The sequence below is a fragment of the Rattus norvegicus genome, chromosome 8, assembly GCF_021556685.1.
Source record: "Rattus norvegicus strain SHRSP/BbbUtx chromosome 8, alternate assembly SHRSP_T2T, whole genome shotgun sequence".
NCBI classification, from domain to species: domain Eukaryota; kingdom Metazoa; phylum Chordata; class Mammalia; order Rodentia; family Muridae; genus Rattus; species Rattus norvegicus.
The window spans coordinates 131,017,108-131,030,000 of record NC_141541.1 but is presented as its reverse complement, the minus strand read 5'-3'; the positions used below and the strand labels follow the sequence as shown (position 1 = coordinate 131,030,000).

General features: G+C 43.7%; 1 protein-coding gene across 8 annotated transcripts in view; it reads left to right on the top strand.

The window, feature by feature from the left end:
* The window catches only part of Slc6a20a (solute carrier family 6 member 20a), a 41,227-nt gene that overhangs the window by 8,927 nt on the left and 19,407 nt on the right, over positions 1–12,893 (top strand). For all 8 annotated transcript variants that reach the window (XR_015626327.1, XR_015626328.1, NM_133296.2 and 5 more), the window contains exons 2-4: positions 6,802–6,942; positions 8,347–8,438; positions 10,479–10,706. Coding sequence is in view for 6 of the 8 variants with exons in the window: in NM_133296.2 (NP_579830.2) it covers positions 6,802–6,942; positions 8,347–8,438; positions 10,479–10,706 (461 nt within the window). In the remaining 2 variants the exon portion in view is untranslated. The remainder of the gene's footprint in view (positions 1–6,801; positions 6,943–8,346; positions 8,439–10,478; positions 10,707–12,893) is intronic.

Genomic DNA, 12,893 nt, shown 5'->3' with positions numbered 1-12,893 from the left:
TACCTGACCAAGGGAACTTAAGGAGAGAAGAGTTCATTTGTCTCATAGCTTTGGGCTACAATCCATCCTGGCAGAGGGAGCATGAAAGCTGCTGTTTACCCTACCACCACTACCACATCTGTTTGCATGTCTCTCTCTCTCTCTCTCTCTCACACACACACACACACACACACACACACACACACACACACACACCCAGAGAGAGAGAGAGAGAGAGAGATATTCATGCACACACACACAGATGCACACACACACGCATGCACACATGCACAGACACACATGCACATGTGCACACACAGAGAGAGAGAGAGATTCATGCACACACAGATGCATACACACACACATGCACACACATACAGATGCACACACACGCACATACACACATGCATGCACACATGCACAGACACACATGCACATGTGCACACACACAGACACACACATTGGGGAGATGCCTGTTCACACGTTATACACGTATGTAAAGGTCAGAAGTTACTACTGCATCTTCCTCAATTGCTCTTTACCTTATTTTTTTAATTTTTAAAGCATTTATTTTAACTTTATGCTGTATGCCTCTATACCACCTACATGCCTGGTGCCCATGAAGGACAGGAGAGGATGTTGGATCCCCTGGAACAGGAGCTACAGATAGTTGTTTGCCACCATGTAAGTGCTGGGTATTGAACCCATGTCTTCTGCAAGAGTAAGTGCTCTTAACCACTAAGTCATATCTCCGACCCATCTACCTTAATTTTTGAGACTGAGCTTACTGACCTGGAGCTCACCAACTCTGTCAGATTTGCTGACCAGCCAGCCCAAAGAATTTACTGTCCCAAGGATTATGTGTCTCCTCGGTACTGGGATCAAAGACATACGAGCTTTTTCTGGGGGTGTTGAGGAACAAAACTCAGATCTTCACTTATAGGACAAGTGTTTTACTGACTAAATGATCTCTTCAACCCCACGTTCTCCTTTTTATTCCATCCAGAATGCTAGCAATATTTAAGGTAGACATTCCCTTTTCAATTTTTTGGAATTTCTCTGGAATCATCCTCACTGACACATGCAGAGGTGTGTTCCTACAATGATCCTAATTCTAGTCAAGTTAACAATGGAGATCAACCGGCTTAACCAGCGTAGTGCAGTTTGCTCAGCATCTGGTGAGGCATAATACTGTATCGTTAACTGACAACCTTACATGTTTAAACAGAGCAGCTCTGCCTAGAAAAACCTGCTTTTATTTCAAAGCCACTCCATCTATATTGCATTAATTCACTGCTGCAGAGCCTGGTGAGCAATCATCTCTCATAGTCCCACCCCCACATATCATTACCATATGAATTAAGGACTTAAGTTTCTAATATGTGGCCCTTGAGCGACACATTCAAACCACAGCATACTTTGCTTCTTGCTCCTTTCCTTACCCTGCCATACTTTAAGAATATAATCTGGGATTTCATATGTGTAGCAATGATTTTACTATGAATATCATGTCTCTGGAGCTGAAGAGATGGCTCAGCAGTTAAGAGCACTGACTGCTCTTCCAGAGGTCCTGAGTTCAATTCCCGGCAACAGAATGGCAGCTCACAACCATCTGTAATGGGATCTGATGCTTTCTTCTGGTGTGTCTGAAGACAACTACAGTGTACTCATAAAAATCTTTAAAAGAATCATGTTTCCCTATTCATGAATTCCTTTTATTTTATGTTATTTTCCAATGAAATCAACAGTATTTTATTATTATTATTATTATTATTATTATTATTATTATTATTATTATTATTTTTCCAAAACATGGTTTTTCTGTGTAGCCCTAGCTGTCCTGGAATTCGCTTTGTAGACCAGGCTGACCTTGAATTTACAGAGCTTCTCCTGCCTCTGCCTCCTAAGTGCATTGCCACCACTGCCAGGCCAACAATGTTTTTAGACTTCACTGTTTTGCTTATTTATTACTGATTACTTATTTTAGAACACAATTCCACAATTGAGTTCTTTCTTCAGATCCCATGCTGTATGAACAAGTGATTCTTTCAGGAACAGAAAATAAAGGATTCAAAGTCTGAGACTCTTTCCTTTCAGAACCATGAATGAGTTGTAATCTCTTTTCCTCAAAATTTGTTTTTTCTATTGTTTTCATATGCTTAATTCTGTGAAGGAGAATCCTGCAGCTGATTGTATCAGTTCTTAGGTATTCTAGGCACTTAAAATATCAGAAATGTATGTTGATGTTCTGTAATCTCAATCACACTATCGGGAAATTGTCTTTCAAATCTTATTAATGCACATGTTGTGTCTGTAGCGTTCTTTTCCCCTCAGTTCTAGATAAAGTAAGGGCTCAAGCTTGTTGGCCATGCCTTGTCTGTTCTTATGATGTCTACCTCTTGATTCCTTTTCTTTTAATTATTTTGACTGTGCTTTTGTTGTTGTTGTTGTTCCCACTGGTCTTCAAATTCAACCACCATACTCTTTTATTCTATTTTATTTTATTTGGTTTTTTTTGAGACAGGATTTCTCTGTGTAGCCCTGGCTGTCTTGGAGCTCACTCTCCAGCCTGTAGTTCAGGCTGGCCTTGGACTCACAGAGATCCATCAGCCTCTGCTACCTGAGTACTGGAGTTGAAGGCATTTGCCATCACTACCCAGCTACTGTTTTATCTTTATGAAACCTGTTTTCTTCTTCACTGTTTTTCATCATGGCCAGATGATACCCAATAAACACAAATCCTGTCTGTTTTCTTCTCTTTCTCACAGCAAGTCTATTTCAGAGGATGACATTTGTTCTAACATGCTGGTCTTTTGTGTTGATCTACAGTGTCTTATCATAAATTCAAAGAGTTCCTCTGACTGCCTATCCTTATGGATAGACTTTCTGTGTCTGATCCAGTGCACACACAAGTAAAGTCAAAGGAGGTTAAAATAGTTCTATGTGAATTTTTAGACTGTTTGTTTTGTTTATATAGAGATCAGAGGCCACCTTTTGAGACTCAGTTCTCTCTTTTCCACCATGTGTGTCCAAGGACTCAAACTCAGGTCATAAGGCTTGATTATAAGCACCTTCACCTACTAAGCCATCTTATTGGCCCCTATGTGAATTTTTTAGATGCTCTGTTATTAGCAATATGAGTAACTTTTAAGACCTTCCCACCATTATCCTCCAGTAATATCTTTATTACATACCCCTCTGAATAGAGCCATTAGTGTAGAGCCATTATCACCAATAATCTGTTGAGGACCTGACCCTTTGTTGAGACCTAAAGGACAATGGTGATCCAGATAAAGTCTACCTCTCTGTCCTCAGTGGGTGGCTTAGAAGTCTGCAGATAGCATAGCTGTAAATAGTATGATGACAGTTGCCTCAAGAGCAGGAGCTGTGAGACTAAAGATAAAGACCCAACCTTAGTATTTGAAGAGGTGATTGGGGGAGACATGGTATGTGTGAAGGGTCCAGTAAGACCTGAAAGATACTAAGCTGCAGTCACCAGGTACTCCCTGGGCTCCAGCTCTCCGATGTCATGCAGACCTAAGTAAGACAAAAGCTTCCTCAATAGTAAGGAGACACATAGCAGGAGAAAGTGGTACCTGCTGCATTTCACATAGCTCATTACTTTAAAAGTAAGACTTGCAGAGTAGGAGGAGAGAGGGACGCCTCCAAGGGAGCCAGATGTGAAGAAAATGGAGAGAGAGACAGAGGTGAAGGTGCTCAGGGCTCTGAGTCAGGGATCAGTGACCACAGAGGGAAAGAAGTCCTCAGAGACCAAGGAGGGAGCACAGATTGTATCTCAAGTGTAAGGAGCAGAGAAAAGAGGGTAAGAGATAGAGAGATAAAGTACCACAGTCTCTGACAAAACCATGGAGGCACCTATAAGGTGGGAGCCAAAAGACCATTGTGGAGATGTAGTGCTGCATCGTACAATACTGGTAGGTATCTATTGGCAGGTTTCAGGGAAGTAAGGAATAAGAATCAGATCACCTCCTCCCAGCTATCCTGTTACTAAGTGTTCCACTCACTCAAGCTAACACAGAAGTACAGGTGGCAGGGATGTTGACAAAAAAAAATGCTCACATGTGTTCCAGTTATCTGTTGTACTTGACAAATTACTTGAAAATGGTAGAATATAGGAGAGGCAGAGGAATTATAAAATATAACTAATGCATCAACCACTGTTTTAGGTAAGCATTATTGGTTCATGTAAAATGACCACACAAAAGAATGGGAATGTAAAAGTCTCCAAGTCAGGTCCAACGTCTAAAACAGAAACAAACAAAAAGTATCTCCTCTAGAGTACTCTATCATTTCAAAGGGAAGAGTTAAGTTCAGCAGAGTAACTTAGCAACCACCACATAAGCCTTGTGAGTAAAGTCAACACTGCCAAGAAGGAGGAAATGGTCATCTTGTACCTCTGAAGGAGAACATCAGGTCACTTCAGTGTTTCTGCCAGAACCTCAGATAAGACACATTCCACAAAATAACTCTCTAGTAAACTTCCAAAGTGTCAAATTCATAAAACAAAAACAAACAAACAACTAGAAGGCTTTAAGACAGATCAGAAGTTCTGACTGCATGCTGGGTCCTACTCTGGGAAACTGGTAAAATTTTAGCAAGTCTGTATAGTAAATGTCCTGGTTTTGTTAATTGCACTGGGAGTCAGAGAATCTTGCTTTTATGGAACCCAAGTGAAAGCACTGAGAAGTGGGGGGAGGGTAGTGACTTATGGGGGAGGTAGTGATTTATGGGGGAGGTAGTGACTTATGGGGGAGGTAGTGACTTATGACAACAGTAGTCACTTCATACAGTGTGAGACTGAAATAGCTGCTCTACTTCTTCTGCCCCTGCTCATGTGGCTGCAAGCCTTACACATTGAGCACTTGAGGTAGCACAATTCTTCAGCATGGAGTTTCTGATTCTGGAAGGATTTTCCATACATGTTGACCACTGGCCATATCCCATGAGAATGAAAAGCTGCAAGGCTCTGGAACACAAATGGCTTTAAAACACACACACACACACACACACACACACACACACACACACACACACACACACACACACATTCTGATGGATAAAGCTCTTTCCAAGGCCAGCCTAGACTCAGAGGGTTGGGGAAGAGAACTCTCCTCTTTGTAGGAGCATTGAAGAACAGTGACTAGATTTAATTCACCAAGTATGCTCCTTGAAGGTTCTTTCTCTCTGATGCCAAAGTCTCCTTGTACATCAAAATGTTTAAATCAAAGAGGCATGAGAGTAGTTCTTTGGAGAGGGTGGGTCAGGAGACTTACTTTAAACTGATTGCAAAATATTTTTATGTTACTATATAGTACATTTATCTCATTGTTATATAAATGTGCTATGTAGAAATGTGTTATATAAATTTTCCTAGTGAGTTCTAGTTTTTAATATCTCCTGATGAAGCCATTTGCCACTTGCAGATACTATTTTGTTCATGTGTTAAAAACTTGATTCCCACTTAGTAGTGTTTAGAGGTAGGATATTTCAAAGGTGATTAGGTTACTAGGGTTCTGGCCTGCAGTACAGATTGTAGTAATCACAAAAGTGAAGTTTGTTATAAAGTTTGAGTCCATATCTCACTATTGCCCCCTGCTGTGCTGCCTTCACTGGGAAAGTATTCACTCAAAGCCAGCACTGTGCTCTGCTATGGTGCTTCTTCCAGAACTAAGAGAGCCAGATAAAAGACCCAACCTCATGTATTCTGAGGTGGAACTGAGTACTCCACAGTGTGTTGTTTAGTTTAGTTAGGAATGTCTGTCAGTTTTGAGATTCCTCTGTAAATGCCTCATATAACACTTTCTCAGGGAAGGGGGAATTATATATATATATTTTCTCCAAGTCTGAAGTTGGTCTTTTGTTCTTTTAAGTGTTGTTGAGGGGGGAAAAATATAATGTAGTTCAATTTATCAACGTTGCCTTCCAAACATGGCGTGGTTGCTTTTGCATTTAAAACATCTTTGCCTAACCTGATGTTTTAAAGATTTCTCCTATTCTTTACATTTAAGCTCTAGATCGTAAACACAGGTCTATGATCTATTTTAATATTTTTGTATAAAATTCACAATATGGATTCCACTTAATTTATCTGTACCTGAATCTTCAATTGTTTTAATGTCTTTGTCAAAAGAATTACAAAGCTCATTTGCCTGAAATGTGTAATTGGGTGAGTTAGGAGAGTGATGGACATTATTGTTGAGCAGTGTGAAAAGATTCCCTATTCCCACTTGGCACCAGGTCATAGATTTCCACCTGACCTCAAACAGTAGTTAAATAAGTCCTGTCACAGAGACAAGCTGACCATGGGACTCACTAGACCTGCTATGGTTATGGCTTGACATTTTGGGCAAAATAATAATAATAATAACAATAATAACAATAAGATTAGTTTATAACCGCTGAGGTTTAGACTATTAACCCCCTACAGCTTATGGGAACATAGCCTTTACTAAAATGGGTAAATAGATGGATGGGTAGACAACAGATCAAGGGAGAAAAAGGAGAAAAGAAGGGGGCGGACAAACGGATGGATGGATGGATGGATGGATGGATGGATGGATGGATGGATGGATGGATGAATGGATGGACAGATGGATGGATAAATGAATCGATGGGCAGATAGATGGGTGGACTGATGTACAGTGAGAGGAATAGGTGTGTGGAAGGAGGAAGACACAGGGACAGAAGAATAGAGGTTCAGTAGGAAAGTCTAAGAGGAGATGGATGGGGTAAAGGGAGGACTGGATGGGGAAAGTCAGGTGATAGACACATTTCACACTGACATTGCTGCTTCTTCCACAGGGAGTTTCCTGGTCCCCTACCTCATCATGCTCATTGTGGAGGGGATGCCACTCTTGTACCTGGAGCTGGCTGTGGGGCAGCGCATGCGGCAGGGCAGCATTGGTGCCTGGAGGACCATCAGCCCCTACCTTAGTGGTGTCGGTATGTGGGATATTTTCCAGTTCCTGACAGGTTCATGTTCCTGGGCATCACAGGTGTGCAGGTTGCTGTCCATGAGCAGGACCTGTGCCTGGGTAGACTGACAGCTCAGTGAGAGCTGCCATAGAACTTGGGCAGAGAGAGGGCCCTGGATTCTGACTCCCAAATAGGGAAACTCCCACCACAGGGCCTCTCCTCTCTGGACCTCAGCTTGAGATTCTGTGAACGGTTAGACATAGCTTCCTGACACAGAGATTTTCATTCAGTCCTAGCCACCTACTATCTGGGAATGCAAACAACTGTCCCCTGCTTAATGCATGCCTGGTACTGACATGGCATTCAAGTGTGAGAGCCCATTTCATCTTCACTGTACCACATAGGGCTTTGAGGCACCATAAGCGATACCTGTGTGCAGATGCCAAGGCACCTATGCATACCAGGTGTGCACCATTCCAGAATGATCTTCAGTCACTGTCCCCTGGCACCCCCAGGATGTGGGTCTCCTGCTTTGTAAAAGTCCAGGATCTGGGGTTATCAATGGCCATAGATGTTCTGTGAACCTCTGTGCCCCAGAAAGGGGAGTAGGTAGGAAGGCTAATGGTTCAGGAATGGAGAGGGGCTTTAGAAGAAATATGTCAGGGGCATTAGGAATCATCTTCAAAATGTCTCCTCACTGTGAAGACCTATGAAGGCCACCACAGAGTATGCTGAGGTAGCACAGTAAGCTGCACATTTGAAAAACAGTGAAGGCTACCTGGCCTCTTGGACACTAATCCCCACTTCCTGCCCAGAACTCTTAGTGGGGAGGAGAAAGCCACTATGTAATGACTTTGATACTGGTATAGTCCAGCAAACCCAAGGTCAACAACTCTGTCCAGGTTACATGTGGGATGACAAAGCTCCTGAGGGCCAGAGTGAGCCTAACTTTATAACCTTTGTTCACAGTGCCTCTGTGTCTCACAGTTTAGACCAGGCTGGAGGACAGGGCTTGTCCCATCCATATCTCATGCCATATGCATGGGTTGGGTGCAGTGATTCAATCTCCAAAAGGAGCAAGTGTCACATTAAGCACATGGTTGGCACTTCTCCCTAGCTCTGTTAGGTTGCTTTAGACAAGCTCTGAGCTTCAGTTTATTCGAAATGACAATATTGATGTGATACTAAAGGCACACAAAGTACTGAGCCCACGACCTGACACTTACATGTCAAAACACTGTCATTAGTCTCCCATTTCAGATGATCAGTGGTTAGGGGGCATAACCCCAGGAAAGGTCATTGGTGCGATGTCAGGTCTAATGAAACCTGAAGAACAAAGAAAAGTGATCGCCTCTTGGGATGTCACCAGAGTTCTGTCTGGCTAGGTCACAAGCGTTTGATTCTTCAGCTTGGCCCTCTGCTTGCCCACAGGTGTTGCCAGTGTGGTGGTCTCCTTCTTCCTCTCCATGTACTACAATGTCATCAATGCCTGGGGCTTCTGGTACCTCTTCCACTCCTTCCAGGTGAGCTCTGTCCAGAGCAGAATAAAAAGGGCAGAAGATTCAGGCCCAGGTAGGGAGTTGGTTGAGGATAAGAACACCAGCCCGTAGGAGCCCTCTCAGTCAGGGGAGAGGGTGGGAGAAGTCACACAGCTGGAACCAAGTGGGGACATCAGAACCTGGATCCACTACTTGTCACATGCTATGCAACTGTGTGTATGTGCACAGTTCTCCAGAGCAGCTCCACAGCTTTCATTGGAATATCTACAGGAAGTGTCCTGAAAACATTACAAACCATCTCATGACAGACTCAGGAGAGAATCTGTGGCAAGGACTTATGGGGATGACGCCACCATTCCAGTAAGTCTGAAATGGTCACTCATCCTCCTGTCCTGTCCCCACCTCATCCCTCACTCTCTTCCTTCCTTCTTTCTTCCTTCCTCCCTTCTTTCCTTCAATTCTTTCTTTTTTGTCGTTGTTTTGCTTTATTTCATTTTTGTATTTTGTTTCTGTTTTTCAAGACAGAGTTTCCTCTGGGTAGCACGGGCTGTCCTGGAACTTGCTCTGTAGACCAGGCTGGCCACGAACTCACAAGATCTGCCTGCCTCTGCCTCCCAAGTGCTACAGTTAAAGGTATGAGCCACCACTGCCTGGCCTGTAAAAGCTACTTCAATGACAAGCATTTTAAACAGTGCATTGTCCAAATTCTTATCACTGATTCTTTGTAAGGGTCTAGGCATTATAGGAAATAACTAGAAGGGACCAACAGCTCCGCACTGCACGCTGACCTTTGTAAAGAGAGATTTTCCTCTCCACCATTCACATTCTGTCCTCCCCATCATGGACCTTTTCACTCTCAGAGACCCTAATTCCGCTGCCCCCCACTCTCCTTCTAGCATCTGCCTCCATCTCAGCCTTTTCCCAGATGGAAAAAGAAGAGAAGGATCTAGGAAATACCACTTTACTATCTATATGCATTCTATACATCACAGGTTGGTGGACTTCCCCTTACCCACACCCCAGTGAGCTCTCTTCCAAGGTCACAGAATAATGACGCAGCAGACCTTCACTTGCTATGGGCCAGGCATGTCCTTGGTACACATGAATCTACACTCACATGCTCATCACAGATGAGAGCTTTGTCCAGTCCTACAAGCTACAAGCTACTTTACAGGACTCAACTTCATGTGTGTGTGTGGGGTCCTTTTCAGCAAGCGCCTCCAGCCATGCAGATGTAGGAACGTTATTTTTCCTTTCTGATGCAGATGAGGAGAGAGACTGCAAGTTTCTCGGTTGTTCCGCTGAATCACTTCTCCCATAACCTAGAGCTTCTTCATGCAGCATGAACATTAAAACCCTGATACTCAGCTCACCTCAAACAAACGATCCCAGAGACCTTGGGTACAGCCAAGATATCCTCAGGTTTGCAGCCAAATATATGAAACAGAATGGGTTAGAATGTCCTCGCAGGGGACTGAGAATGGACTACAGGTTCTGTCGGCTAGGCAAGGCAAGCAAGCTTTAAGTCTATGAGGGCTTCTGTGCTTTGTCTGCTAGTTCTCACCAGTGTCTCCTTCCTGTGACCTCTCCATCCAAATAAACTCACCATTTCAAGAATCTCATCCAAGTATCCTCATAGCTCAATTGTTTTTTGCTTCTTTTAAAAAATTATTTATTTTATGTGTATGGGTACTTTGTCTGTATTTATGTCTGTGTACCACATGCATGCCTGATGCCTACAGAGGCCAGGAGACTGTGTTAAATCCCCTAGAACTAAAGGTACAGATGGTTGTGAGGTATTGTATAAGTGCTTAGACTCTAACTGGGTCCTCTGGAAGAACAGCCAGTACTCTTAACTAGTGAGTCACCTCTCCAGCCTACAACTACAAGAACCCTGAAGGTCCAGACCAGGAAGCCTTTGCTCCACTGTTGCTCAAAGCAAACTAGACTAGCCCATATATGCAAAACAAGGTATAAAGCCTGCTGTCAAAGACACTTCCTAGCATCCTACCCAGACCTTGACTTTCCCCTTACCTCTCTGTTGATTCTCACTTCATTCCAAAGGATCCCCTGCCGTGGTCTGTCTGCCCACTGAATAGTAACCGCACAGGCTATGATGAGGAGTGTGAGAAGGCTTCGTCGACACAGTACTTCTGGTACAGGAAAACACTCAACATCTCACCGTCCATCCAGGAGAATGGAGGAGTGCAGTGGGAGCCAGCCCTGTGCCTCACCCTGGCCTGGCTGATGGTATATCTGTGCATCCTGAGAGGCACCGAATCTACTGGCAAGGTGGTCTGGGCATTGTGATGGTGCTGGATCTGAGAGGGTGGATGAGTAGCATCTTAACACTGGTCAATGCCAAGGGCGCTCTCTCTCTCTCTCTCTCTCTCTCTCTCTCTCTCTCTCTCTCTCTCGAAGTCCAGAAGTAGAGGTTTACTGGATCAGAAGGCATGAATGGTGTTACTGGCACATTCCTCTGCTAGCTTACAGAGGTGGTCGGAGCTCCCATACTGAATCTGAAGTGAGGGGCTCCAGTCAGCTGTCAAACTCAGCTGTGCTGCTATACCAGGACCTTTCATGGAGAGCTTTAAACATCTGACAATTCAGTCCTTCCCCCCTCAAATTCCAAAGCTATTATTATAGGGAGAGACCTCAGCATCAGCTTCCATTGAGCTTACTGTGTGGTTGGATATGAGGTTTCATCTCAAAGTGCTTTCAGTGACTCAATGATAGAACTGTTGGATTATTCTTCTTGGTTTATGTTTTGTTTGTTTGTTGTATAGTTTGAGGTTTGGTTTTGGTTTTGGCTTTTATTTTAAAAGTGTCTTCTTACGTAGGCCAGGTAGGCCTGAAATTACTATATAGCCCAAACTGACTTCAAACTCATACTGAATCCCCTGCCTCAGCCTTCTGAGTGTAGGGCAGACCAAGGATGCACCACAATGCTGACTTAGGCCTTTTGTTTGGCTAAGCCCCTGCTCCCTGGATACCCAGGTTTCCATTCCTCCTAGGGCTAACATGTCTGCTGTGTTTCCATCATCTGCACCTGTCTCAAACTGCAGTGAACACTGCATTCAGCTACCCTGCAAAGCAAATCCATAGTTGGACACATGCCTACATTGTCTTATTCTTTCAGTAGCCCTTCAGAGTAGATAAATGATGACACCTGCAAAAGACTTAGATAGGTCAAGTGCTGTCCCAAGATCACAGCCAGGGAAAGCAGAGTCAGGGCAGAGCCCAGATTTACTCCAAGAACTTCCCATCATATCGGTGACGCCCCATGAATGTCTTTTCTGACTTAGTCACTTCCAATTTTCCTCTTCTGAGAAACCCACAAGCCCTTAGTACTCACTCTCCTCATCACCCAAGCTGCCTTCTCCAGCACTGAGAGGCTTTTCATGAATCATCAAGCTTAGAACAACCTATGTCATTGAGATATTGCATGGAAACCCCAGTGTTGTACCTGATATGACATTGTACATTGGTTACTAAGTCCCCTGGTGGCCAGCTTCTTAGCCCTAAAGTGCTTGCCCCACAGCCGAGCATAAGAATCAAGGACCCCAGGTGCCCTTTCTCAACTGAACTCTTTGCAGCAACTGCTCTGTCCCAGCCCAGGCCAAGCATGATCCAAAAGATATCTGCGTGATATCTGACCCTTAAAGATGAAAGCAGACCTTTCCTGTCCAGGCCTCTTATAATTGTGAAATTCAGCAGTCCTTGGACATCATGACATCGATCTTCACCATCTATTTTCTCTGCTGAGGCTATGACCCTCACCCTGACAGAAATACCCTGGCAGCTCCATGTATAGGGAGGGCACTGGGCTTCTTAAAGATGCTGCCTTTTACTTCTCTGTTAAAATATCTTTTATTCTCCTCCAAATTTTTAGTTATTGTTCAGTGTTGTTTCTTCTGATAGGTTAGGCTGGATCACATGTCCAGCCATCCTTCCCACCAGGGAGAGAAGGAAGCCCTTTTAGTGAGGACCCCAGAAAGTCTTTAAGAAACGTGGTCCATTGGGTTGCAGAGGAAAATTCCAGAGTTTTCCATAAGTGTCCTCTAAGTGCCCAGTGTTGTGGACCTGGGTCAGGCCTCCCCACACTCCTAAGTTTGTTTCACACAAGGCCATAGGACCCTTATTCATTTGTATCTCTCTCTCTGGTTTGATGTATTAAGTACTTTGGTATGTTTATTAGTCCCCTAAATGTATAAGAAGCCATTGTAAACATACCCTACATTCTGCCTTGTATCCCTCTGACAGTCTTAGACATTCTTGAAATATGGTGCCATGTCAAGGAGAAAATGGAAGACTGAGCATAATTCAAGCACATCAAGCCGTGGTTAGTTGTGTTGGTGGGTTCAACCTAAAAGAACAAAATTTCCCACTCAGGCCGGGTAGACATGTACCTGAAAGCTTTCTTTGAGGCTTTTCAAAAGTCAGGGTGACCCCAAGTCTGATATAACCCTGCTGCAGCAA